General features: G+C 36.2%; 1 protein-coding gene across 2 annotated transcripts in view; it reads left to right on the top strand.

The window, feature by feature from the left end:
* The window catches only part of LOC127448911 (RNA-binding protein Raly-like), a 129,586-nt gene extending 109,442 nt beyond the window's left edge, over positions 1 to 20,144 (top strand). For both annotated transcript variants that reach the window (XM_051711853.1, XM_051711854.1), the window contains 8 exons: positions 30 to 309; positions 3,998 to 4,070; positions 5,624 to 5,671; positions 9,668 to 9,825; positions 10,290 to 10,403; positions 13,642 to 13,772; positions 14,041 to 14,085; positions 19,550 to 20,144. In XM_051711853.1, the coding sequence (XP_051567813.1) occupies positions 54 to 309; positions 3,998 to 4,070; positions 5,624 to 5,671; positions 9,668 to 9,825; positions 10,290 to 10,403; positions 13,642 to 13,772; positions 14,041 to 14,082 (822 nt within the window). In that variant the 5' untranslated portion in view covers positions 30 to 53 and the 3' untranslated portion in view covers positions 14,083 to 14,085; positions 19,550 to 20,144. The remainder of the gene's footprint in view (positions 1 to 29; positions 310 to 3,997; positions 4,071 to 5,623; positions 5,672 to 9,667; positions 9,826 to 10,289; positions 10,404 to 13,641; positions 13,773 to 14,040; positions 14,086 to 19,549) is intronic.
* The last annotated feature ends 7,672 nt before the right edge of the window (positions 20,145 to 27,816 follow it).

Raw genomic sequence — 27,816 nt, 5'->3', positions numbered from 1 at the left:
TGAACTTGCATTTTCGGTTTCTTCCCCAGATTGCTGTTCACATTGGAGCCAAAATGTCTCTGAAAGTCCAGACGAGCAACATTACCAATAAAAATGACCCCAAATCTATCAACTCGCGCGTGTTTATTGGTAACCTGAACACAGCGGTGGTGAAAAAGAGCGACGTCGAGACAATCTTCTCCAAATATGGCCGCGTGCTGGGCTGCTCGATTCACAAAGGCTATGCCTTTGTTCAGTACGCAAATGAGAGACATGCCCGTGGTGCTGTCATTGGAGAAAATGGCCGTGTACTAGCTGGACAGACCCTCGGTGAGTTAAAACATTAACAAGCTAGAAAAAGTCATTTGCATTAAAGTTATAGTTCACCCAAAAATTAATATTTCTTTCATTATTTTCTCGTGTTGTTCTTAAGCCGTAAATTACTTTCTTCCATGTCAGGCAGAATGCTAGCTTTAGACACCATTCACTTTCATTGAATGGCAAAAAAATGCTGTAAAAGCGAATGACGACTAAGGCTGTCAGGTCCTGTAACATTCTGCCAAACATTTCCTTTAGTGTTCCATGGAAGAAAGAAAGACATGCAGGTTTGAAACAACATGACGGTGAGCAAATTACATAATTAAAAATTTTGGGTGAACTATCCCTTTAATAATTGTAGTTGTTGTTGTTTTGTTTCATTTCCCACAATGACAGCTTTGCAAGATTAAAAAAAGTGCACAACAACTTCTTGCTCAAGGAGCAAAGTGACTTTTAGGGCATTCTGGAAAGCGCCTGGTTAGCATTTTGTTATGAAATTGAAATGCGTAAATATACTGTATATACAATATATATATCATTGAATTGAATAATCTTTAACCAAATTAAATTAATAGAACTTAAAATAATTAGTTTTTGTATTTAATTTAGTTAAAAATATTACACAATTCAGTATAATGGAATTTTGTTATGAAACTGAAATTCATCCATTTTTAATACAGTCTATATATTTTCTTCTATTTTTTATTTATTTATGTGTGTGTGTGTGTGTGTGTGTGTGTGTGTGTGTGTTTGTGTGTGTGTATTACACACTACAAACATGATATAGTAAGAGTGGTGGTATGCTATTCTGGACATAGTCTCTGTGTTCAGAGAAACCCATTTAAGACTAATAACAATTCATTTTATGCCATAGGCTACCCCAGGCTAACTAGATTCCTGGAAATTCAATTTAAATGTGCATGTCTTTAACATGTGCCACTTAATGGTGGCCTTCAATTGAATTGTTATATACTAACAGTGTGTGGTCGTATCTCCTCCAGTGCTATTTCAGTTTATGGTGTTATTATTGTTAAGTAGTTTTAAGCCTCATCATACCGTTCTCTACGAGGTGACCTCTAGACACTGCTTGGTTTCTCAGCTGTGCTGGTATCCTGGCAACCAAATGCTTATGCCCCCCCCCCATGTCTATAGCTCAGTTCAAAAATCTAGTTAGCTCCCTGCCTACTGCCTACACAGGCAGCTGCCTGTAAAGGCCAAAGTATAATTAGCAGTGTTTTGCACGTTACTGGCACATACGCCTGGCACTGACTGTGCTAATGGAGTATCACAAAGCAGTTGTAGCGTTCATGCGTCGAACTTGTTTGCATGAATTTGTGGTCAAAAGAGTATACTGTGAAATGATGAGCACTTGACCATGCACGTGAGGGAACAGAAAAACATATATACCCAAGCATACCCAAGCCTTAAAGCAGCATCCTAACGTAATGTACGCACTTATGAGGTCATAACAGATGCTTTAGATAGGCAACAGCTCCATGAGGCACACAAATAGCACTTTAAAATGACGTTAGCATGTTGCTAAGCTAATGGAGCGATACTTTAACGAGCATAAAAATATACAACACACACTTATTGCTTAAAAGTTCAATTTTTAATTACACTGAACTTACGATTCTGATTCGTCTCAATGATTCTTGTTCCTTGACAATTCCATTAATGATTCTTTTAGTACTATTGAGGAAGAAATATTTGGAAATAAGAAATTCTCATTGCATTTACTGGCTTTGGCAGTCTGTTGCCAAATGATGAAATCCAAACATTTTGTAACGTTTCTGATTAATTTCGAGTCAGACATGACGAAACTTGTGGTTCAGTAGGTGAGTTCAATTAATTCAGGAACTCCAACTGATTCATAAGTTTTTGTTTCACAAAAATTATCCTGCTAATAAGAGTCATTCATTAAGGAATCAGACTACAATCGGTTACCCTGTATGTTTCACGATGTAGATTCAGTAGCGGCACAGGAAACAGAGTATTTTAATTTAGTTATCCATCCACATCCATCCATCCAAATGCACATTGGAGAATCGCCAAAAGAACCAAAAGATTTTGATCATCTTTTCTTTTCAAAAATGTAACTAGTTCTTAATAAGAGCCAGTTCTCGATTCCCAACCCATTCAGCACTGAATGACATTTGCTCATTTGTAATCATCATTTCTCTCGCTTAATGCGACTTATTGGATTTGTTTTGTTTTTTTTCCTGAATTTGTTGCAGTCTACTCTGACATTGCCCTCTCAGCAAAGGATACATGTGATTAATTCAAGTGATTAATTCAGCATCATTCTCGGTCAAAACAAGGGAGGTATCATAATTACGGTGCCATGGAACAGCCAGCGAGAGAACCTAGCGTTGTCTAGGTAGTCAGCTCACTAGGTTTGGTAACAGCACGTCTCTATCTCTACCTGTCCCTATATGCAATCTCACAATTCACCCATCTTTGCCTCAATTTAGTTAGATCTCTGTCTCCTTCTGTTTCAATCTTTGTTTTCTCTGTCTCTCATCTTCTCCCTTTTGCCCTCCAGCCCTCTCCAGCTGCTTAATGACATCCTTATTTTTCAGTGGTCAGATTAACTGCTGTTTCGTGCTCAACGGAGCCTTCAGCTTCCACTTGACAGCCCCAGAGACCTGTCAGTCACACTGTACCACTCATTCCCTACTAGCCAATCAGTCTCGTGGCTCAAGGAAATCATTGCAGCTGACAGGTCTCCCTCAAAAAACCCTGGCACCTCTCGCTACCTCAAACATCAGCCGCCACCTCTGTACTCATTTGAGTGGTCGAAATATGAAATTTGGTGACAGAGGAATGTCGTCCATTGCTTCACAGCTATCCATTATTCTCTTTCTGCTTCTCCTCCTGTCATTGCTGTTATAAACTTGAAGCGAACAAGACTGAGGTGTTGAGGAGAGGACAGATTCTGGATCAGGGTCTAAAATTAACACTCGCCAAAACACAAAAGTGATAAGATATTCTCTTTGGGAGATAAATAAAACAGTTATTCAACAGGGGCCGGTATCTTTATAAGGTCACGCAAGTGGTTCAAATTAAACCGTCTGCGGGAAGAAAAAAATATGTCACTTATTCTAACTAATTTTAACTTGGTGGAAAATTACCATCAGAAATTTAAATAGGATGCCTTAACTTATTTTCTTAAAAAATATGCATGTGGCGGAACTCATGTGGAATATTCCTCACTTTAATCCACCAAAACAAATTAATTAGTGACAGGTACAGTCCTATGCTGTTTGTGACACACACAAAGAAAAACAGCAAAAAAATAAAAAATAAATAAATCCATTGTTAAAAATAAATAAATCAATAAATAAAAATTACAAAAAAAGTTCAAGTTTTCATTCAGGGAAGGAAGCTGTAGTTGAGTGGGTGGTGAGTGCCCTCTGGTGGATGTAATGATTATGTTGGTATGTATATCAGAACACTCCTACTTAACAAGTGTCCATTAACTGTGAACCATGATAATTACAGAGTTATTTCAAAACAGCCTCAAGTGCCCCAATAACTTATCATTACTGAATAGCTGCATATGTCATTGTGAAAAGCTATATTAAATAATTACTTGGCAAAATTACTTTGTGCACTTTCATAACCTACATTTCGTAAAAGGATTGTAAGTAAAAATGGATTTTGAACCTTAATGTATGTTTTCTGCTCATATTCACAGATACTAACATGGCAGGTGAACCCAAACCTAACAGGCCTAAAGGACTAAAGAGAACCGCAGCGGCATTATACAGGTGATTGCAGAAGAAGCCTTCATTATAGACTGTCATTAACATCGGTTATCTAGACCTACCTGAAATGACAAGTTAGAGTAGCAAAACTGCACGTTATCACACATTTAGATACTACAGGGGAGATTGGGGTTAGTTGACACAGGGGAAAGTTGTCAGTAGGGCTCTATATCAGTAACTGTAAGGTTTTGAGTCAAATGTACATTAGTGGACATAAATGTTCACACACGTAATTCACAATTGTCTTAAATTAGGACACATTGTTGTGAATTTTGTCCTTACTTAAATTCCAAAATCATCATATTTGTTGCTGGGATACAATAGGATCAATTATATAATGAAGGTACTGGTAGATTTTAACTGAAAGGTTGAACATTTTTCTTAGGACCAGAGTATTTTTCCTTAATGTTAGTTTGGGACAAGTTGTTAATTTTATTAAATTATTTGGATTGAAATAATATTTTGTAACCGTTTTTGTATGTTGAATGAATTGTTTTGTGTTTCAATTTATTGTTTTACAGTTTAAATATTGCTGAAAAGCCATTTAATAGCCTATAATGTATTTTTTAACATAGATATTGTGGAAGATGGCTTTTTTTACTCTATATAGTACTTAATATTTCAGACAAAAGTAAATCTGTGCCAACAAACAGCAGCCTCCCAATGTGACAACTTGCCTCATGTATTGTGAAAACATACCTCGCTATATTGATTGTTAAATTAACTGTATCTTTTTTCTTGGGCATTAAAGGGATAGTTCACCCAAAAATGAAAATTCTCGTATCGTTTACTCACCCCCATGCCATCCCAGATGTGTATGACTTTCTTTCTTTGGCAGAACACAAATGAAGATTTTTAGAAAAATATCTCAGCTCTGTAGGTCCATAAAATGCAAGTGAATAGTGATCTTTGTAGCTCCAGAAAATCACTTAAGGGAAACATAAAAGTAAACCATATGACTCCAGTGTTTAAATCCATCTTCATAAGCAATATAATAGGTGTGGGTGAGAAACATATCAATATGTATTCAGATGTAAAAGTGAAAGTGAAAGTGGAGATTTAGAGTAAAAAAAAAAAAGAAAAGGACTTACATTTTGATCTGTTTCTCACCCACACCTATTATATTGCTTCTGAAGATAGAGATTTAACCACTGGAGTCGTATGTATTACTTCTGTTTCCTTTATGTGATTTTTGGAACTACAAAGGTCTGATCACCATTCACTTGCATTGTATGGACCTACAGAGATAAGATATTTTTCTGAAAATCTTTGTTTGTGTTCTGCTGAAGAAGGAAAGTCATACACATCTGAGATGACATGAAGGTGAGAAAATTATGAGAGAATTTTCATTTTTGGGCGAACTATCCCTTTAACGGTGAAAATGTAAATTTTGTAGCCAGTATGTGCCTAAACAAAAACTGACTTTTAGAAATAGCCCTGGTTGCCCCTTTATGTAAAAAATATATATATATATAGTTTTCACTTTTTCAAGTCCGGTTTATCCTTGTGAATGTTTGGAATGATTTAAAACCCTTTTTTTTTTTTATTCTCTGCAGTGGTTATGAATTTGACTATGATTACTACAGAGATGACTTCTATGACAGGTGAGTCCATGCTTTTGCACAATTTCAAATATGCATCCTCTGTCAGTTTTGCTCATGAAATGTAGGTTACCTCCAACAACTACAACCAGACATGCAAATTTAAAGGCTGCAGTGCATAAACCTAGAGTCAGGGGAAATACTATGCAATATACAACAGTTAGTTCCGGTCCTCGAATCTGATTGGACGAGAGACATTCCATGAGTACTGATGGTCTCACACCATCATCACTCGGATGCTTCACTGTGCATTTCACTCCGCTTGTGTTCGTGCTGTTCTAAACTAAAGTGTAAGGGCAGTGCAGATATGTTAAGAGCTTCTGTATATGTGTCTCTTTACATGTAATTTTTTGACATTACATACAGTATGTTAGCCAGCAGGTGGTGGAAAAAGATCATTTTTGTGTGTAATATGAGCCAGTTAGGTGACATGAAGTCAGCGTCAGTCAGTGTTTACATACAACAGCACTACGTGATCACTTGTATTACTACACTACTAAAGCTAGGAAATAGCTTTAAACGGCTTTAAATGAACAACTTCAGTATTAGGCTCATCACAGCTGACAGACACAACAGACTGATTAATTACACGAACTCAAGGTGCTTACCTCTTACCGGACTTTCCACGTTGGAGAGGTCACACTGTTTAAAATGGCAGAGAAGACTGCGGTTTCTGTAGTGAATGACTCTTGTGCACCAGCTACTGCTTGGATGCTATTTTTCCACTGAGAAAGCTGATCTTCAGAAAGCTGACAGCATCTCTGCTTGGGAGTGGCAACAGGTGATAGCATACGCTCCATCTCTATCTCTCTCTCTCTCTCTCTCACACACATACACACACACGCATCCATCCTTGTTTATCCAGTAACTTGGCAGAATCAGCACAAGCCGTGATACTATTTCTGAAGTGACATTTTTGAATTACTAACGAAGGCTTGGATGCATCATTTGGTTTGAACCAGCAATGGCAGATTCTGATCCGTCGCGTAAGAAAGTAGTTCCATGCACAAATGCATTTTTTATGACCATACTCAGTTTTTCCTAATTTTTTAAAATTTACTTGTTCCTTGAACTCGCAATCGTGCTATATGGCCCTAAATCAGCACTGCTGTAATTGCCTACAGCACTCGGCCTGTGGCCTCATGCCGGCGGCCGAATCACAGCAGTGCTGATGTAGGGCCATATCGCACTCTTGCTCGTGTGATATTGCTAAAATATACTCACCTGAAATCATAATTCGAAAATCAGGGTTTATATAGAGGCTGTGGAGCACAGTTTGTAGAGTAACCCAACAGTGACTGAAAATGAAGTGAGCCATAGTCTCCGTTTTCTCTCCCCAGCACAGCTCTTCCTGTCATTTTCTCACAGTTTTTCGGCAGAATTTATAGGACCTCTCATTAAAAAAACACTCACACACAGCTGTAAGCTGCACAGGAAAAAATATATAGTATCTGTTTCACAAGAACTCCCTCCATGACCTGTTAAGTAAACTTTGGCACGGCGAGCACGTAGTTGGCCACTGTCCCTTTACGGTGGCTATGGAAACCCTGCTGTGAGACTCAGCTGGACGTACTTGTTCACAGATGTAAGGAATATTGCGTCCATATGATGAGCTGACATGTTTATTGATGTCTCCCTTGTGATCTTCGCTGCTTGACTTACAGCCGTCTTAGGATGATGCTGACTCCGGACGATATTTTACAGCTAAGATATCCAATCAATTCAGCAACACCTGTTTCCAAGTTATCTCTAGGATTCTGGATCAGTCAGACTTGCCGGTTAGAAAGCGCTAGATGGATGCCAGCTGGCTGCGTTTGAGTTCCTTTCTGGGCAGCAGACGTTCTTGCTTTGAAGACAAAAGTATCTTCTTTTCACAGTTCATTCATGGCACATCACCCTCTTCATCCCTCCATGTCTCACAACTTATACCACAGATGATCTTAGAGCAAAGGTCTCGGATTTACTTGAAGTCCAAACTATTTGTTTTTGGCATCGTTTTGATGCCTTTTTGGCCACTTTGCAAAGACGGATTTCTTAATTTACTGTCAGTTTTGGGGGGTTTTTTTAAGACGAGAGTCAACATCAAGCTCTATGTCCATGAGGAGATGGTTGATGTATGTTGGATGTACAATATAGCAGTTACACCATGATCACTCTTTACTATTGCAGTAATTCAATGAAGAAGTAGCATGGAAGTATCACGGTGCAGTGAAAACAGTGCCATTTAAGATATTCGACTTAGTCGCTTTATTTGATATATTTGACTCTCTTTGTTAGTTAACTAGTTAACTAGATTTCTTAGAATATCAGTCAGTTTGCATGTTCCCTATTCATCATAATTGTATTTTAAATATTAATTCCTATTATGCTGTGATAATCTGGTACATAAAAAATAAAGCATTGATCTGACTGACATCATATTTAGAGGGGGGACAAAAAGTGTGTTTTGCACTGACCTTCAACACTATGCACCAGGGCTGGTGCACATCATGTTTTGAAAGAGAAATATCATGATTTACTAAATGCCGCATCAAAGCTGAGTGGTACTACCAGACAAACTGACCTCACAGTGTAATTGGAAACAGTAGACTGAATTTTCTTTAGCTGAAATCGGTCTGTGCTTACTGAAATGCAAAACAAAGTGGTAAGTGTTGTTGGGCGTATGGGCACTTGTGAGCTCCATTGTCCGGGTGCACAAAGGGGCTCAAAAAACAAGTTGTAAAGTGAGTTGTTTTCAGCTGCACAGGCTGTGATACATTGAAGAGGAATGCATATTTTATGAACTGTATGCCCCAACCCAAACCCCAAACCTAAACCTAGCTCCCAGTGGAGTAAAAACTTAATGTTAAAGGTAACCAACAAATCATGCTCATCACTGATTATGCAAACACGATTATTTCCTGGTTACATTTGCGGGATATGAACCTGGGTCTCCCATGCTGCTGACGCAAAACACTTCTGGGAGAAACAGTGTCGGTGAGGCAGCATAATGTGGCCAATCCTAAGGTATTGGAACTCTTGGAAACAACATGTCGACTTGTTGTACCAGAATTAATTTCAAATTTATTGTTGAAATAATGGTGAAAAAACAAAGTTGAAAAAATTTGCTTTTGGGTTAATAATGATAAATACATTTTTGTGTCTTGCAAGGCTGTAGCAACATGTTTAGAATTGGAGGAAATAGTTCATGAACAATAGCCACAGAAAAACAAAAATTGTTTGAACATTAATCTGAATATTAAAAAAATATAAAAAATCAGTTCCCTGAGAACAACCCATATAATCAATTAGTCACATTATTTGATATATTTGACTCTCTTTGTTAGTTAAATTATAGTTAAATGTTTCTTTTTCATTGGGAAATCAGCCAATTTGTATCATTCCCAATTCCTCATAATTAGATAGATTAAGTTTTCAATTAATTATGCCGTGACTTGATCCTTTTAAAAATAGTGTTCTTGCTGACATGATGTTAAGGAAGCACCAAAAATTAACAACTCATTACACCTTTAACCCTATAATGTTTAACCCCAATACATGTCATGATTTATTAAAAGGCATCAAAACTGAGTGACACTACCAGAATGTACTCTGTTAACTATTCAAATTGCAAACTTACTGTTGAAATAATGGTGAAATAACCAGAGTTGAAATAATGTTGAAAAAATTTGCTTAAGGGTTAGTAATGGTAAATAACTCTTGGTCATTTTCAGGCACAAATGGCACCGTTTCCTGAGAAAAACATATGATCACTTTTAGTTATATTATTTAAGATAGTTGATTCTCTTTGTTTGTTATCTTATAGGTATTTTCTATTATTATAATTGGACTATCAGCCTGTTTGCATTATTCCCAATTCATTGTAATTAGAAGTGTTCAACACAACAACAAATGGCACCATTCCCTGAGAACAATCCATACAGATATGTACTGTAGAAATGTTATTGCATATGGCAGTCAGGACTGTTATGTTCTCCATATCACTCTGTCTATCTCCAGACTGTTTGAATACAGAGGCAGAGTATCACCAGTGCCCAGAGCCGTTCCAGTGAAGCGCCCCCGTGTGGCGGTGCCAGTTGTACGCAGGTTGAAGTCATTACCTGTCAAACTCCTGACCAGATCTGCTATCCTACCAAACAGTTCTGTCAAACGCAAGTGTAAGTTCAGCTTTTTTATAATTTGATATCTTGATGTTACAATTAACAGTTCAGTTTTCTAAATGCTTCAAGTGTTACTAACCTAAACATAATTTGTATTGAATTTGTGTTGAAGACATTTAAGATTTTGGTGTGTTCTTTTGACCAGAATTCAGACATTCAGGATGGTTTCATTGCATGAAATTCAAAACACCTATCTCCTGAGAGCCAGTGAAATTAGATGACTTATTGTCTGTTTGAACTCTTGAACTGCAAATTGGTCCATTTTACCAATGGACATGCCAGGTTTAGGATTTAGGATGTCCGTGTTATAGCAGTTGAGTAACCTTTGCGGGGGGGAAGTGTTCCATTACAGCTCCATTACCAAATACCAGTGCATTGCTTTCATTTCTGTTCTTATATTAATGGCAAATAAAAAACAATGATTTATTAAGCTAAAGCGTTGTGTTCTTCTGTGTGAGCAGTGAAATCTACCGAGCTGCAAGCTATCAAATCAGAGCTGACACAGATCAAGTCCAACATTGATGCACTGCTGGGGCGTCTCGACCAGATCACTGAGGACAAATACTGTGCTGCAGGTGCGATAGCTTACAAACCCTCCCATATACTGTATAGTTCATACACAATACACATTACACATATAAGGTCTAAAAAAATCTATTTTTTATACCTTATTCAAAGTAGCACCATATTTGATTTTTTTATGTGAATGAAAACAAGGCTTTGAGGCACTTGAAGCCTCTTCAGTTGAGTGCACTATATAAAGCTGTATAAAGCTCCTAGATCACATGTACATTTCTACAACTCGTGTTTTCTGGAGTTTTTTATCTACAGAAATTTTTTGGAAATATGTTTTCTTTTAACGTTCCGTCAGCGGAACGATCCAAAACAACAGTACAACCCATTGAAGAGACTGTAAGTCTATCCCAAACAGCCACGTGGTAACTCCTGTCAAAAAACGAAAGATGACCCTACTTTGAATAAGATCCATACAAATACATAGTGTATTTCACACTTGAAATTATTAACCCAGGGTAATTTTTTTTACCTAAGTCTTACCCTAACCTTTGGCACTGCAATTCAGTGTTATCATTGCAATTCAGCATTGCCTAACTCACTATCTATACTCAGGGTTTGGGAATTACGGAATACGTGTAACAGGATTACGTATTTAAAATACAAAATATAAGTAACTGTATTCCACTACATTTACAATTGAAATCATTGGTAATTAGAATACAGTTACATTCAAAAAGTATTTTGATTACTGAAGAGATTACTTTGCATTTTATTGTCATTTGTTTCATTTAATATTTAGTCCTTTCAGATGGAAAACATTTATACAAATAAATGATGTGATCCAAAGTGCATTTGAACAGCGGTGAAACACTTTCTTATGATGTGTTACATTCATACGAGCAGACAGAGAAGTACGTTTGAAGTAAGTTTGGAGCACAAGAAATAGAAATAAACCTTGTGTAAACTGTCAGCTTTACGTTAAGCTAAAATGCTATTTCTAGCCATTTTACATGCACATGTTACCATGCACGATCGTATTTTTTTATCAAGAAAATTCACGTTGGATCATAATTTCTTTTTTTCTAGTAAGACCTTTGATATTAGGGCAAAAATCGTATTCTTGATAATAATTTTTGTATTGTTTTCCTGTAAAAATATCTAAAAATCCTTAAAACAAGATCAAATTGATTTATCTTGTTTTAGAAACAAAACTGCATAAGATATTTAAAAAAATCTACCAGTGCTGAAGTAATCCAAAGTATTTAGAATACGTTACTGACCTTGAGTAATCTAACGGAATACGTTACAAATTACATTTTACAGCATGTATTCTGTAATCTGTAGTGGAATACATTTCAAAAGTAACCCTCCCAACCCTGACTATACTACATTGTATTATACTATGCTGCACTGTACTGCTGTGCTATACTAAACTGTACTGTACTATGCTGCATTCCAATGTACTATACTGTACTGCACTATGCTAAACTGTATTGTACTATACTATTCAATACTGTGCTGCACTTTTCTATACTATACTGTACTATACTGTACTACACTATACTAGCCCTGGTTGTGTGGTGATAAAGATTCTAGCCTAATAGTATATTATAGAAATGCATACTATATACTATACTGTACTATACTATTATATACTGTGCTGCATTTTTTATACTATACTGTACTAATCTATACTGTACTGTAGTATACTATATTGTGCTATACTTTACATACTGCACTTTATTATACTATATTGCACTACACTATACTAGCCCTGGTTGTGTGGTGATAAGTATTCTAGCCAAATAGTATATTATAGAAATGCACTGTACTGCACTTTACTATACTATTATATACTGCACTATACTATACTATGCTATACTATACTATACTAGCCCTGGTTGTATGGTGATAAAGATTTGAGCCTAATAGTATATACAAATACATACTATATACTATGCTATACTGCACTATACTACACTATACTAGCCCTGGTTGTGTGGTTATAAATATTCTAGCCTAATAGTATACTGTACAAATGCATACTATTTACTGTACATTACTATACTATACTATACTATACTATACTATACTATACTGCACTGTCCCATACTATACAACACTATACTAGCCCCAGGGGATAAATTGGGGCCGAACTCATTCCAAAAGGGAAAAAAATATTCCAGTCTGTGTCGCGTCGGAACCTGTTCCGCTATAATTCACCTAGAACGGATCTGTTTTAAGTGCACACATGTGTGGCTATAATCCAGTTTTGCAGATTGGCCCCTCTATTTCACATCAGCAGTCATTTGACAATCGTTACCCCGGAACACACATGCCTCCTGTGTTTCTTAACACAGAACCAGCTTCATTCTCTTTCATATTCTGTCTGTGAATTGTTATGATGTGGCTAATGGCTTGTGGCTAATCAATTATAATGTCCCTCTGAGAACAGCGGAGCACATTTCTGAATGTGTTTGAAAGTGTGGCTGTAGGGGATGAGGCAGTTTAACAGCTCCTCTGAGGACGGAAAATCTACTGGCACTTAGTTTGGATTCTCTTAAGAACTTTTCAACCGGGCTGATGTGTAAATTAAAGGAAGTGCCAACATTTTCTTTTCTTTGGCAACTGTTTTTTTAAATGTCAGCTCTTCCAATGTGTCCCTATAGAGGTGTGAAGGGTTTTTTACCGAAGAAGAGAACAGAAAATCCCCCAATGTATCCAGACATGCATGCAATGCTGGTTTAAGCAATGCAAGAAGCAAAGCAAAGAGACTGCCACTTTAGTGTGCAATACTTGAAACAGATTTTATCATGCAATTATATTTTGATATTTTCCAAAGAAAATTTAAGTGATGCTTGCCTTTGCAAAAGTCGCCGCCACATTGTTAAGGTGCTATGGGTGGTTGCCAGGGTGTTGATATGCCGTTGCTAAGGTGTTCTGAATGTTGTTAAGAGTTGCTAGGTGGTTGCTATGGTGTTCAATTCCTAAAACAAGACTAACACCAATTCTCTATGATATTCTGGTCCCGGGCCCTTTTATCAATGAACAGTGTGTTTATGGGATTATCATCTGTTTTATCATCCGCTAGGCAAAAATTATTAGTCTGATCACTTAGAAAAGTAATAGCATACCTCTCTTTAGTCAGCAGCATGATCATTCCTGTCTGTAGCTCAAATGTCTTAATGTAGAGAAAGTTAATTGCTAGCTACCCATGTGTTTGCATTTGTACATCATTGTATATTTTGTGTGTGTGTGTGTGTGTGTGTGTGTGTGTGTGTGTGTGTGTGTGTGTAGCGCTTCAAAAGGCAGATGAAATGAAGGGCGAACTGTCTCAGGATGAGTCAGGCTCAGAATCAGAGGATCTTCAGCACAGTGATGTGGAGGAAGGTGAAGACCACACACACGAGGAGTGTTATGAAGACATGGTGAGACAGACAGCATGGAATTATAAGAAGATAAATAGAATAATGATAAGGGAAGTAAGAAAAATGACAGTGAATGTGTCTTTGCACAATAGGTTAGGAAAGGCGAGACACATTGTGTGAGAACATTTTTAAATGTGCTGCAAGAAAACAGCAGCTATGAAGATTGAAACACATTACTTCATATATCAGCTTTAATTGCACATGGTACAGTATGGCTGTTAAAATTAACGGTCTCCTAAAAATGATTTCTCATCTCTTCTCCCTTCAGGAAAACAACCACATATCTGAAATGGACCCCATTCTTCAATAAAAGGCAAGAACTCAGCACTAAGAATAGATTACTGCATCACAGTGATAATTTAAACCATGAGATGTTTACAGACACAGCTTGAGCACTTCACTAAGATAAAAAATGTGTTCTTCCTGCAGATTGTAAAAATGAATTTAACAAGTACAAACCACTAAATCTGGCATCAAAGGGAAATTCATTAAGCTCAAAGTGCACATAAAGCTGCCCTTCAGTTATGCATATTCAAATGCGCAAGGAAAAATTGCATGGATTAAACAGGATCCAATCTGACCACTAATGGAACACTAATCACCCTGGTGACTTTACACCAAACAGCTATTTACAGTAAAACAACATCAATAATACTAAAAAGATCTCAAATCACTACAAATCCTTAATAACAACTAATTAAGTGCTCACATAAGTTTCTTTTGACCAAACAAACATGCTTAAATTATTTAAGCTCTAGGGCTTATTGGTATCCCCCACAACCTCAGATCTGTACTTTATTGTTTGAGTTAGTAGTACTTAAAATCTTAATTTTATGGATTTGTAAGCTAAAGAAGTTCAAGGAACTCGTGATTATCTCTCTAAGTTCACTTTAAAATTGATATTTTGTGTTACACATAAATAAACATTTAGCTAAAATGTTATAAATATGTACATTTCTGAGTAGAATCTATTTATTTTATATGTAGTATTTGTTGAGCCAAAAAAAATAAAAATCTTTCAGTGAATGTTGCTTGGCAACAGTTAACAACCTACAGTTAGGCTAATGAACTATATTACTTGGCAGAAGAATTATTTATTCGGATTATTTTGAATAATAAATGTAATTCAATAAATTCTGTAGTTAATAAAAGGCATAGTTTATCAAATTGCTTAAGCTTTACATCATGCCTAATATCAATGTAATACTCTGTGTTTCTTGGCTATATTGCTTTTTTCCTTCCATAACTCACAAAATGTTTTAAATACAGCTGGCATCATTTGAAATAAGAAGTATACAGTATATGTATACAGTACACGCACTAGTCAGCAAAACCCTTCCATAATTTCACTGGTTGGCGGGAACAGTTAAAATGGTAGTTGGACCAATTATAACACTTAAAATAAATAATAGTAACCCACTGCAACCCATCACAACCCAGTATATGGTAACATTTAACAGTACTAAATATTTAATATTTACAGGTCATTTTTTTTAGTGTTGTGGCATGCAATGCATTAAAAACTAAAGTCTTTTGTTTATCAGAAGTCTAGGCAGCTATTTTTATGTTTCTAGTAGATTCTAATTGTTTAAATAAAAAAATTAATATTTAATTATAAAATTAATTTAAAAAATGTAATCTAAGTATGTTATTCTAGAATAGTCTAAATATTTTAAATACATTTTATATTTATATATTGCTCAAAAATATCAGCGCAAATGGCTTGAAAGCAGTCTTTAATACTTACAGTAAATATATAAATTAAATTATTTTAATCCACTGAAGCCCTCAGAACCCAGTATTTTAGTAACATTTAACAGTACTAAATATTTTAATATTTAGAGTTACTTAATTTTTTCCAGTGGTGTGGAAAAGAATGCATTCAGCACAAAATCCTTTTGTTTATCAGAAGGCCAGGAAGCAATTTTAGCGGTAAGGGGTTTCTAATTGTTTTTAAAGAAATATTTAAGTATCTAAAATTAATCTAAAATATTTAATCTAAATATATTATTTTAAAAATAGTGTTAAATAGAGTTAAGGACCAATTTTATCACTTGAATCCACAGATTAAATGGTAATTGTTATACTTGAATGCATTTAGATTTATATTAAATTTATGTTTAATTACATTTGTATATGCCATTTTTGGATTCATTCATATAGTATATTTCACACTTTACAGAGTTGAAATGATCTTTTTAGGCAGATTTAGGCAGAACCCTACTATTTGCTGAGTAAGTGTCATCATTTCATTCTGATTGGAGTAATAATGTTCCAATTGCCCCTATCTCCTTTAACTCTAAACTTCTATTGCTTTATCAGATTTGTCTTTGGTGGTCCGAACAAGCTTTACATAAGGGAAATTACTGTGATTATTCATACTAATCTGGCTTCAAGGTGTAACAGCTCAACTTCTGGTGCTCTGACATAAACATTGCCATACTGTATGTTCGGTCGAATAAACAAACCGGACAGTGGGTGATCTGATAATAGCTTCCACAGGATCCTTCTGTATGTTGTTTGTGGAGCACTGCTCTGTTAGTTTAACTAATCAGTGTGACTACAATCTTATCGCTAGCAGTAACAGAGCTTATGCCCTCCCTCTTATGTTAACAACTGCAGCTACCCTGAGAAGCCTAGTCAAAATTAACATTACACTGGGCAAAAATTAGCAGTTGGTCATGCTCTCTATGAATGTATCTACATGAGGATTCTTTCAGAGGTAGTTTATCTTGACCTGAGTTTTGAACCCTCTTCATGAGAAGGTATGACTAGGTTGTCATGCCATTGTTTCTAACACTGTATGGCACTGAGGTTCAGTAAATGCAACATTTTTAACAGTAAGTGTAGAATTAGACAGTTACATGTTGAAAGTAATGTAACACCAGTTCTACACCAGAGACAAGCTTCGATCAACAACAATAATCACTCCATAAATATTTGGGGCATACAGTGTGTCCAGAATGTATCTGGAAACTTAAGCAACACTTAAAAATGTATGAATGTCATTGCATTAGATTTAAAAATAAAACCAAGTGGCATTGAAGATAGATAGTACAAGCACACTTATAAAGCCACACATTTCAAAAGTTTGTTAGATGTTAAATGATATAGCAATAGATACATGTATACTGTTCAAAAGGAAGACAAAAAGTAAATTAGGCATGTCCTGGATGTCAAATGTTAGTGGAACATGTCCATAGACAATATGATGAAGTCCACCTGTGGTTACTCTGCTATGACACCTGTATGAACTTGAGGGGAACTGACTTCATACATCCACTAAAAATCACTTTAGTATGGAGCCCCTTTACGGAGCCCCTTCTGAAATAATTTTGTGTGCCCTCGCAGTAAGTTTTGTGTTCCCTTGTAATAGTTTGCATTCGCTCCTAATAAGATTTGCGGTCCCTTGAAACAAGTTTTGCGTGCCCTCGCAATAAATTTACTACAGTAACTATAGTTTAACCATGATATTCATAGTGAAACCATAGTAATAATAATGAAATAATAATAATAAGGAAAATGAAAACAATGGTAATAAAAATCATAATTTTGTGGATACTATGGTTTTACTACATATACCATAGTTTAACCATGGCATTTGTAGTAAAACCATAGTAACCTCAAGATTAACCATAGTTAATCTATAGTAAAACCATGGTTACTATATGGAAACAGTGTACTTGAGGTAGACTGATATATTGATTAATTGATGCTGATAGTTGCTTTTTGGAACTATCATTATCGGCAAAAATCTGTGCAGATAGTTGATGATAGTTTTTTCATCATTTCTTAATTTCAAAATAAGAGTCTCCGGTGTATTTCAGGCTTGTTTATACATAAAAGTCCTGCGTTATGCACCAAATCTTGTAACAACAATAAACTGCATCTGAGATTTTATTCATTTAGGACTCTTTGTCTGTGTTTATCGTAGTAAGGAAAGAAAAAGATTTTATTTTATTTTTTTATTTTTTTTTGACATTCAAAAAAGCGATTTTAAAAACTATCAGCTGATTAATCAGTTATCGGCCTTTCCTACCACCTTAGTTATCGGATCTACAAAATCCACTATCGGTCAACCTCTACAGTACAATATAGCAAAACCATGGATTCTGCCAAAAAAAAAAAAAAAAACAGAAAAAAAACATGGTAAGCCTACTACATTTATTACTATGCATTTATTACATATTATTACTTTGGCATGCAAAACCTATTGTGAGGGAACACAAAACTTATTGCAAGGGAACGCAAAACCTATTGTGAGGGCAGGCAAAAATACTTCAGAAAACATTCACACCCTTTCCTTTAAGCTCCATACCCATTAGAGGACAAGGAGGGAATTTATTTTCTGAAATAGTTTTGCATTCCTTTGCAAAACTTTTGCATTCCCATGCACGCAATAGTTCCGTCGTAATAAGCTGTGCATTCTCTCGCAATAGTTTGTATTCCCTCTGAATAAATTTTGCGTTCGCATGCAATAGTTTGTTCACTCACAATAATTTTTGTGTTCCCAAGCAATAGTTTGCATTCTCTCAGAATAAGCTTTACATTCCCAAGCAATAGTTTACATTCCTTCGCAATAAGTTTTGCACATTAGTTTGCTTTCTTCAGAATAAGTTTTAGATTCCCAGGCAAAAGTTTGCTTTCCCATGCAATAGTTTGTGTTCTCTTGCAATAAATTAACCATGTTTTTACTACAGTAATATTGTAATGTTTTTGGTGAAAAACATGGTTTAGATACAGTTAATCATGGTTTTACTATAGTAATATTGTAGTAACCATGACTGTAGAAACCATATTATTATTATTATTATTATTATTATTTAAATTTTTTGGTTACTACGGTTTTACTACAAATACCAGCTGAACTATGGTATTTGTAGTAAAACCATAATGACCACAACATTTACAAATATTTTACTACAGTAGCTTTTGTTCAACTATGGTATTTGTAGTAAAAACATAACCACACAATTTACCACGATTTTACTACAGTACCCATATTTTAACCATGATATTCGTTGTAGAACCGTAGTAGAAATAATACAGGAAAACCAAAACAATGGTAAAAAAAAAATCACAATCATCCCGCCAGAAAACAAATTCCATGGTTCAGCTATGATTACTGTAGTAAAATCATTGTTAATTTATTGAGAGGAAACCCAAATTAATCGTGAGGGAATTAAAAACTTTTGCAAGGAGAAACAGAACTTTTGTGAGGAAACGCAACTATTTCAGAAAATACATTTCCTTTCCTGTCCTCTAAGGGTCTCTTTACCTTAGGACGTGTTGGTTAAAAGTAATTGCAAAAATGGCAAACAAAGTGAGATTAGTTCTGAGAAAAGCTCTAGCAACATTCGCTTGCCATTTGAGACACCACTTGTTTCAGTGTCTTGTTTTATATTGCAAGGGCATTGATGTGGCTTAAGTGTGACTCAAGTGTACATGTAAATATATATATATACAGTATAAGAGTGATAACTGGTGCAACAAGTGAAATACTAGCATACAATTTCTGTAAATTGACTATGATATATTGATTTCTGGCTGTGTTTTTGAATTTTTGCTCTAAGTTGTCCTTGAATTGCAGCAGAACATATTTTATATTGGCTTTTTAGCTGTAAAGGCAACTGAGGGAGAATAAAACCACATGTGAATATTGACACAGATCCAGTAAGCCATTAACAATCCCCAACCAACCCACACAGTGTCTCTTGACGTAGCTGTTTTTCTGCACTAGCACGTCTTAATGCTTGTCTTCCTTTAATTTATTACAGCAGGGAACTGGAAAACACTGTCGACTAGAAACATTTTAATACCACAGACTCAGCGGGAAGACACTGAAACCAAGAGGTGCCGTCAAAACTCCAGCATCAGCTGTCAATGTGACAGAGAGCTAAACTAGCTGTTCAGAGGGAGGGAGGTGGGCAATGTTGCCCCTGAACCAGGAATTTATTACAAAAGGCCACAGTTCCTGATCAGAAAACAGCATTGCACACAAGACAACAAAAGGGGATCTATTTTACAGACATTCTGCATTCATGCTCCCCAAAAAACACAATTAATGAACATTTTTTCTATACATTTTGGCACCTAATATGTAAATACCCTCATCCTATTTCCTTCCTTCTCTCCTGTCTGTTTGTGCTTTTCCAAAATGTTTCTCATTGGTTATTTTTATTTACATGTGCAAATTTTTCTGCTTGTACTTTCGAGACTTCAGGAGATATTTAGAGATATAAATAAACTATGATGACTTGTGAAACAGACTGTAGCCGAGTAATCAGTTTCCAGAGCTGCGTTGTGCGTCTTTTTTCGACATGCTGAAATATTGCCTGCTAAGAGCGCTGAAATAAAATCCTTTGCACCTTGTCTAATATAATCTTCATCATTAGGGCATAAGACACTTATTCCACATCCTTGTTTATCTGTTTGGCTCACCATTAAGAGGATTTCAGATATGGGCGCAACTCCATTTGAGGTCTACTTATGAGAGAACCAGACATCAAAACTGGTTCTTTTCAATCTAACGCAACCTGTAGGAAGACTGCACATGGAAGTGCTATATTGCATCTGCTCTGGCCTACAAAAAAAATATAACAGAAATATAGCTTCAAGTGCCAATCATTGGGGTCTAAGCTGAGTGAAGTTTTAAGTTTGGATATTGTGCTCACAATATATAGGTCAATTAAAGCAATAAGCTACAAGCAGTGTTGGGTAAGTTACTCAAAAAAAAGTAATTCACAAATGACTAATTACTACACTAAAATTGTACTCTGATACTGACTTTACTGATTACTTCAATGAATTAGAAATAAATATCCTCCTTGTTCATTGACTCATAAGGGGGTACACCCTTCAGCTATTACAAAATGCAAACAGATGTAGGCCTACTTATTAACATAATTCCTTTTTAAATTTGTTCTTCATATACAATATTATTTTAGAAGTATGTGTAACCCAAAAAATTTAAAGTAATTAACTTGTTTGAAAGTCAGTAACTGTAATCTATTAGAAGAATTTGAAATGTAATGCACTCCACTTCTTTTTGTACTAAATAGTAATTAGATTACATTCATTTACTATTTTGTAATTAGACCACACCTAATGCTAGCAATAAGATGTTTGTTATGGTAGTTTGACACTGTAAGGTGTGTTTTATGATGTAACCACAGGTATGGTCCATATAGCAGACACTGCCAAGCCAAGCAACTTTCTATTGGTCAATAATGCAAATTCACATGAGTTTACTAAACAACAGAAATGTCTTCAGCACTGGAAGTCCATCAGGCGAAATTCCTGATTGTGTAGATTCCCACTGACACTGTATTTTGCAGCAGAATTCTACCATAGGGTGGAAAAATAATAAACATTTTAGCATGATAGATTATTTTATTTTTATTTTTATTTATTTTATTTTATTTATTTTTTTGTTATAGTTAAATTTTTGTTATTAAAATAACTGCCTCATTGGGTCTTGAGGTGGTAAGCCGCGATTTACAAAAGTCTTGCTATAGTCACATTAGCTGCTATTAAGGTTAGGGTTAGATTTAGGGGTTGATGTAGGTTGGTTTCTGTGGGACTCCAAATAAACACAAGAAACACAGAGTATGCAACTCTCACAAGACTTCACAGATCAAGGTTTACCTTTTAGATATGACCATCTTTCAACAAGATCAAATGGGAAATCGTCATGTTGATTCTGAAAGTTCATGTATCCTCAAATCATCTCCATTTGGACGAATTACTGACAAATGTATCAATATAAGTGTGAACACATTTCCCTCTAGCACAAGCAACCTCCATGACATGGATTTTAGTCCAGGGTGAACCAGGAAGTAATCACATTCACATAAATAATGGTGAGCATGATTCTGAGGTTGAATTTTCACTTTAAAATTACTTTTGTGCTCCACTAATGGTTAGGTTTAGGGATGGGGTTAGGGTGTACAGTTAATAAAATATGCATTCCTGTTTATTGTATTACATATTTTTCAACTAAATGTACAACTCACTTATGGCAACACTAACCTGGAACCTGGAGCTCACACATGCCCATACGTTCAACAACACTTTCAGCTTTGGCCACTGGGGGCAGTATTTAGAATTTCGGTAAGCACAGACCGATTTTAGCAGCTTAACTTTCAACCTACTGTTGCTGAATTAACAGTGTGATCAGTCTTCTAATTGGCTCATTGGCTCTTACCTCATTCAACCTTTTTATTTACATTGATTAACATATTCCCTCAGTCAGCAAATCGAGTTTATGGAGTTGCGAGGGTACTGAGCTCGTCTCGACAGTGGCTCAAATATTTGGAAACAATTAACTGACTAAATTGGGACTTTGTATGTTTTGGCATCAGCTATGGGGATAAGCTAAGGTTTAGTGGAGTGCACAAAACCTAGTCGGGTTTACTTTTATTACACTCAAGCGCATTTCCTCATGCAGCAGTGGAGAATTGCTGTTTAACACGCTCACTCCATGGCCGTGTCTGGGTATGCAGAAAACCTGCTCATAATGTCACCTTGTAATTGAGTGATGTATGATGTTAACCAGAAGACTGCTGCTTTGTCTATCAGCCCATGGGCTGGCGATGCCTTTAATCATAGCCAAAGCATCCTGTACGAATGGAAATACTTTAACAAAAGAAATAGCCAGATACAGCAACAGATGCCAATTAACATAAAACTTGCAATGTAAAGGAATTTGACACATGCTAGTGATTTTTCTAAATGTTTACTGCATGTTTTCTAAAGGATTGACCCATGGAAATAGGATTGACCTATGACATTACAGTACTATGTTTTTTTACAGTAATACTGTAACACAATGATATTCACATCGCCTTTACATCATTACAAATCCATGTTTGGGGCAAATGTACTGTACTGAAAGGTTCTTCTTTTTTTAAGTAACATGAGGATATGATGGATAAATGTGTACAAAAATAAGAGCAAATTTGATGCCTTCACACACTACATCCATCATCATATTTGATGTGGTACACATATGGATCTGTTCACATGTAGGCTACACACTATTCAAGAGGTTTGTGTTTCAGGACTTTAAGACAACAAATAATAAATAAAAAAAATCTAATTCTTCCAGTTATTTTGACTCCATAATCACTGACATATAAACTATTTTTAATCTTTTCTACTTGGAGAAGTCACATAAACAATTGTGTGTTGATTGACAAAATGGAGACCCGCTAAATATATTTCAGTTGGAACATACATGAATACATAGGAATGGTGGCTGTCAAAAAACATTCCTTGATTTATGTCAAAGGGATTTTGAGGCACTAAACAATGCATGCATTGTTTGTTACTTTCGTTTGGAAATCAATCCAGAGGCTACAGTATATCTGGATTTGTCAGCAAAAAAGCAATTGCGTTGTGGTAGAGTTTGAGTAAGGTTAACAAATTGGATATACTTATAATAAAGGGGTTTTATTTTGCTCAACAGAAAAATACTGGTCGAGCTGAAGCAGCTAAGTACATAAGGGATAATGTACAGTCAGCCAGTTGTTATCGCACAATAAACCCCAACAGGGTGATCAGGATGGTCTTGTATCATCCTGAAGGGGTTTATTTTGCGATAACAACCGACTAACTGTACATTATCCCGCTTATTACACGGCTACTAACTAAATACATAAATATATGGACATAAAATATTGATCTGCATTGAAATTATGTCATGTGAGAAGAAATCGCTGAACAGCTGGAATCAACCTCTGGTTTGTGTCGGAGATCTGTTGGTGTATTGTTTTTTTTTGTGAAAATGACCGTCTGACACCATAATCATCCTATTACAAGACAACTTTGCCAAATAAATAAATAAATGGACATGGAACACTGATTTGCGCTGAAATTATTATGTGAGAAGAAATAAATCGCTGAACAGCTGAAATCAACCTCACTCTGAATTTGGCTGGGTTAAAAATAACCCAACTGGCAACCCAACGCTGGGTAAATATTGGACAGAACACACATTGGGTTAAACTAGCCCAGCAAGTTGAGTTACACATTTTAACCCAGCAAACTGGGTTGTACATTTAACCCAACATGTCAGCTCATATTGACAATATGCTGGGATCATTTTACCTCATAAATGGTTATTGTTTTCATTTATTTCTACAACAAAATCTGTATATAGAGATTTTGCTTTAAGATAAAAAATTTTTTTTTAATTGTTTTATATATAGCCTGTATATACTGATATATATATATATATATATATATATATATATGTGTGTGTGTGTGTGTGTGTGTGTGTGTGTATATATATATATATATATATATATATATATATATATATATATATATATATATATATATATATATATATATACACACAGCTCTGGAAAAAATTAAGAGACCATTACAAAATTTTCTTAAATCAGCATCTCAACATGTATGGCAGCCATTCCATTCCAGTGTCTGTTGAATTCAAACACAAGCACACCTCATTCTACTTAATGGGGTGCTGATTAGGTGATCACCTGAACCAAATCTTATTTCATGAGGAAAAGTATAAAAACCACTGCTGTGGTCATCACTATCCTCTTGCAATAGGACCAGCTGAATAATAAAAACAGTGCTAGTAGTACCTCAAAAGCAATTGGAATAATAAAAAAAAACTATTGACCATGCCAAAAGAGTTGAAAAGAAAAGCTTTTGGTGAGAAAAAGACTTGGCTTTACTGACAGAGGGATACAGTGAGTGTCAGGTTGATTCCATCTTTAAAATATCAAAGACGGCGGTTCATAAGAAAAAGGTTAAACAAGCAGACATTGGGGCCAACAAAGCTACACACCGGCAGAGGGCTAAAATGACTCTCCATTGACAGGGATGACCGCCAACTCATTTAAATGTCACTTAACAACCATAGGATGACATCAAGTGACCTACAAAAAGAATGGCAAATGACAGCTGAGGTGAACTGCATGGTGAGGACGGTTAGAAACAGGCTCCAAGGGGCAGGACTGAAGTCGTGCAAAGCTAGAAAAAAGCCCTTCATCAATGAGAAGCAAAGAAGAGCCAGGCTGAGGTTTGCAAAAGACCATAAGGATTGGACCGTAGAGGAGTGAGGTCATCTTCTCTGATGAGTCCAATTTTCAGCTTTGCCCAACACCTGTCGTCTAAAGGTTCGACGGAGACCTAGAGAGGCTTACAAGCCACAGTGTCTCGCACCCACTGTGAAATTTGGTGGAGGATCGGTGATGATCTGGGGGTGCTTCAGCAAGGCTGGAATCGGGCAGATTCGTCTTTGTGAAGGATGCATGAATCAAGCTACATACAACGTTATCCTGGAAGAAAACTTGCTTCCTTCTGCTCTGACAATGTTTCCCATCTCTGAGGATTGGTTTTTCCAGCAAGACAATGCTCCAGGCCACACAGCCAGGTCAATCAATGTGTGGATGGAGTACCACCAGATCAAGACCCTGTCATGGCCAGCCCAATCTCCAAACCTGAACCACATTGAAAACCTCTGGAATGTGACCAAGAGGAAGATGGATGGCCACAAGCTATCAAAAAAGCCGAGCTGCTTTAAAATGCTCTAAATGGCAATATTTTTATTTTCTATTTTAAACATTTTCATTTTACTCAAACACTTACCTATTAATAGTAAATCCAGAGAAACTGATAATTTTGCAGTGGTTTCTTAACTTTTTCCAGAGCTGTATATAGAGTTGAAGTCAAAAGTTTACATACACCTTAGCCAAATACATTTTAATTCAGTTTTTCACAAGTCCTGACATTTAATTGTAGAAAACATTGTATGTCTTAGGTCAGTTAGGATCACTACTTTATTTTAAGAATGTGAAATATCAGGATAATAGTAGAGAGAATTATTTATTTCAGCTTTTATTTCTTTCATCACATTCCCAGTGGGTCAGAAGTTTACATACACTTTGTTAGTATTTGGTAGCATTGCCTTTAAATTGTTTGACTTAGGGTCAAACATTTTGGGGAGCCTTCCACAAGCTTCTCACAATAAGTTGCTGGAATTTTGGCCCATTCCTCCAGACAGAACTGGTGTAACTGAGTCAGGTTTGTAGGTCTCCTTGCTCGCATACGCTTTTTCAGTTCTGCCCACAAATTTTCTATCAGATTGAGGTCAGGACTTTGTTATGGCCACTCCAATACCTTGACTTTGTTGTCCTTAAGCCATTTTGCCACAACTCTGGAGGTATGCTTGGGGTCATTGTCAATTTGGAAGACCCATTTGTGATGAGCTTTAACTTCCTGGCTGATGTCTTGTGAAGTTGCATCAATATATCCACATAATTTTCCTTCCTCATGATGCCATCTATTTTGTGAAGTGCACCAGTCTGCAGCAAAGCACCCCCACAACATTATGCTGCCACCCCCATGCTTCACGTTTGGAATGGTGTTTTTCGGCTTGCAAGCCTCACCCTTTTTCCTCCAAATATAACAATGGTCATTATTTGTGTTTCATTAGACCAGATGACATTTCTCCAAAAAGTAAGATCTTTGTCCCCATGTGCACTCGCAAACTGTATTCTGGCTTTTTTATGGCAGTTTTGAAGCAGTGGCTTCTTCCCTGCTAAGCAGCCTTTCATGTTATGTCAATATAGGACTCATTTGCTGTTGTTCTGGGATTGATTTGCACTTTTCGCACCAAACTACGTTCATCTCTAGGAGACAGAATGCATCTCCTTCCTGAGCGGTATGATGGCGGCGTAGTCCCATGGTGTTTTTGCTTGCGTACTATTGTTTGTACAGATGAATGTGGTACCTTCAGACATTTGGAAATTGCTCCCAAAGATGAACCAGACTTGTGGAGGACCACACATTTTTTTCTGAGGTCTTGGCTAATTTCTTTTGATTTTCCCATGATGTCAAGAAAAGAGGCACTGTGTTGGCCTTAAAATAAATCCACAGGTACACCTCCAATTCAGTACACTTCCTATCAGAAGCTAATTGTCTAAAGGCTTGACATCATTTTATGGAATTTTCCAAGCTGCTTAAAGGCACTGTTAACTTAGTGTATGTAAACTTCTGACCCACTGGAATTGTGATATAGTTAATATAATTAAAAGTGAAACAATCTGTCTGTAAACAATTGTTGGAAAAACTCATGTCATGCACAAAGTAGATGTCCTAAACAACTTGCCAAAAATATAGTTTGCTAATATTAAATCTGTGGAGTGGTTAAAAAAATCAGTTTTAATGACTTCAACCTAAGTAAATTTAAACTTTGTAGATATATAGATATATATAGATATATACACCGATCAGCCACAACATTAAAACCACCTGCCTGGATCACGTGATGCCATGCAAGAGGCAGACATATGAGTGACGAACTCTGCGCACTTTGCTAAAAAATTTTAATTATTTTTATGTTATAATCTGGTGAACTTTGATACACCCAGTTACACATTTGCTCTTTGAGGGAAAACATGGCAAAGAAGTCAAAATCCTCGGAGTCTGGATACATTAAAAGACACATACATGTTCAGGATGAAAGCCCCGACAGGCCTACAGACCGGGGACTCAATTTGGATGGCGCGGCGGGAGAGGAGATCCAGCATCAGTTGTCCAACATGTCGGTGATGTTGACGAAGGTTCTTGCTGACTTGGAGGATCTCGCTGTAATACGTCAATCGATTACAGCGATGGAAATAAAATTCTCTGAGATAGTTACAAGAGTGACTGATGTTGAGAGATGAATTGATTTTCTGGAATCTTCGGAGAGGGAATTAACCGCTAATCCGCCCGCGACCAAAGTTGATTTGGAACATATCCTTGAAAAGCTTGAAGATCTTGAGAATAGAAGCCTTAGGAATAACGTTCGAATTGTTGGAATTCCTGAGCATTAGGAGGGCAGAGATATGGTAAAATTCCTAGACGAGCTTTTCCCGAGTCTGCTCGACATAACAGGCCACAAGCTGGAAATCGAGCGAACTCACAGATTTGCTGAGGGAGACAGGCCCCGATCAATTCTGGCCAGATTTCTGAGATAAAGATCTTGTGTTGCACCAGGCGAGAAGCAAAGGGAAGCTTTCTT

This window comes from Myxocyprinus asiaticus, chromosome 12 (genome assembly GCF_019703515.2).
Source record: "Myxocyprinus asiaticus isolate MX2 ecotype Aquarium Trade chromosome 12, UBuf_Myxa_2, whole genome shotgun sequence".
Lineage (NCBI taxonomy): Eukaryota > Metazoa > Chordata > Actinopteri > Cypriniformes > Catostomidae > Myxocyprinus > Myxocyprinus asiaticus.
Note: the sequence above shows the minus strand (reverse complement) of the source record. Positions and strands in the feature narration are given on the sequence as shown.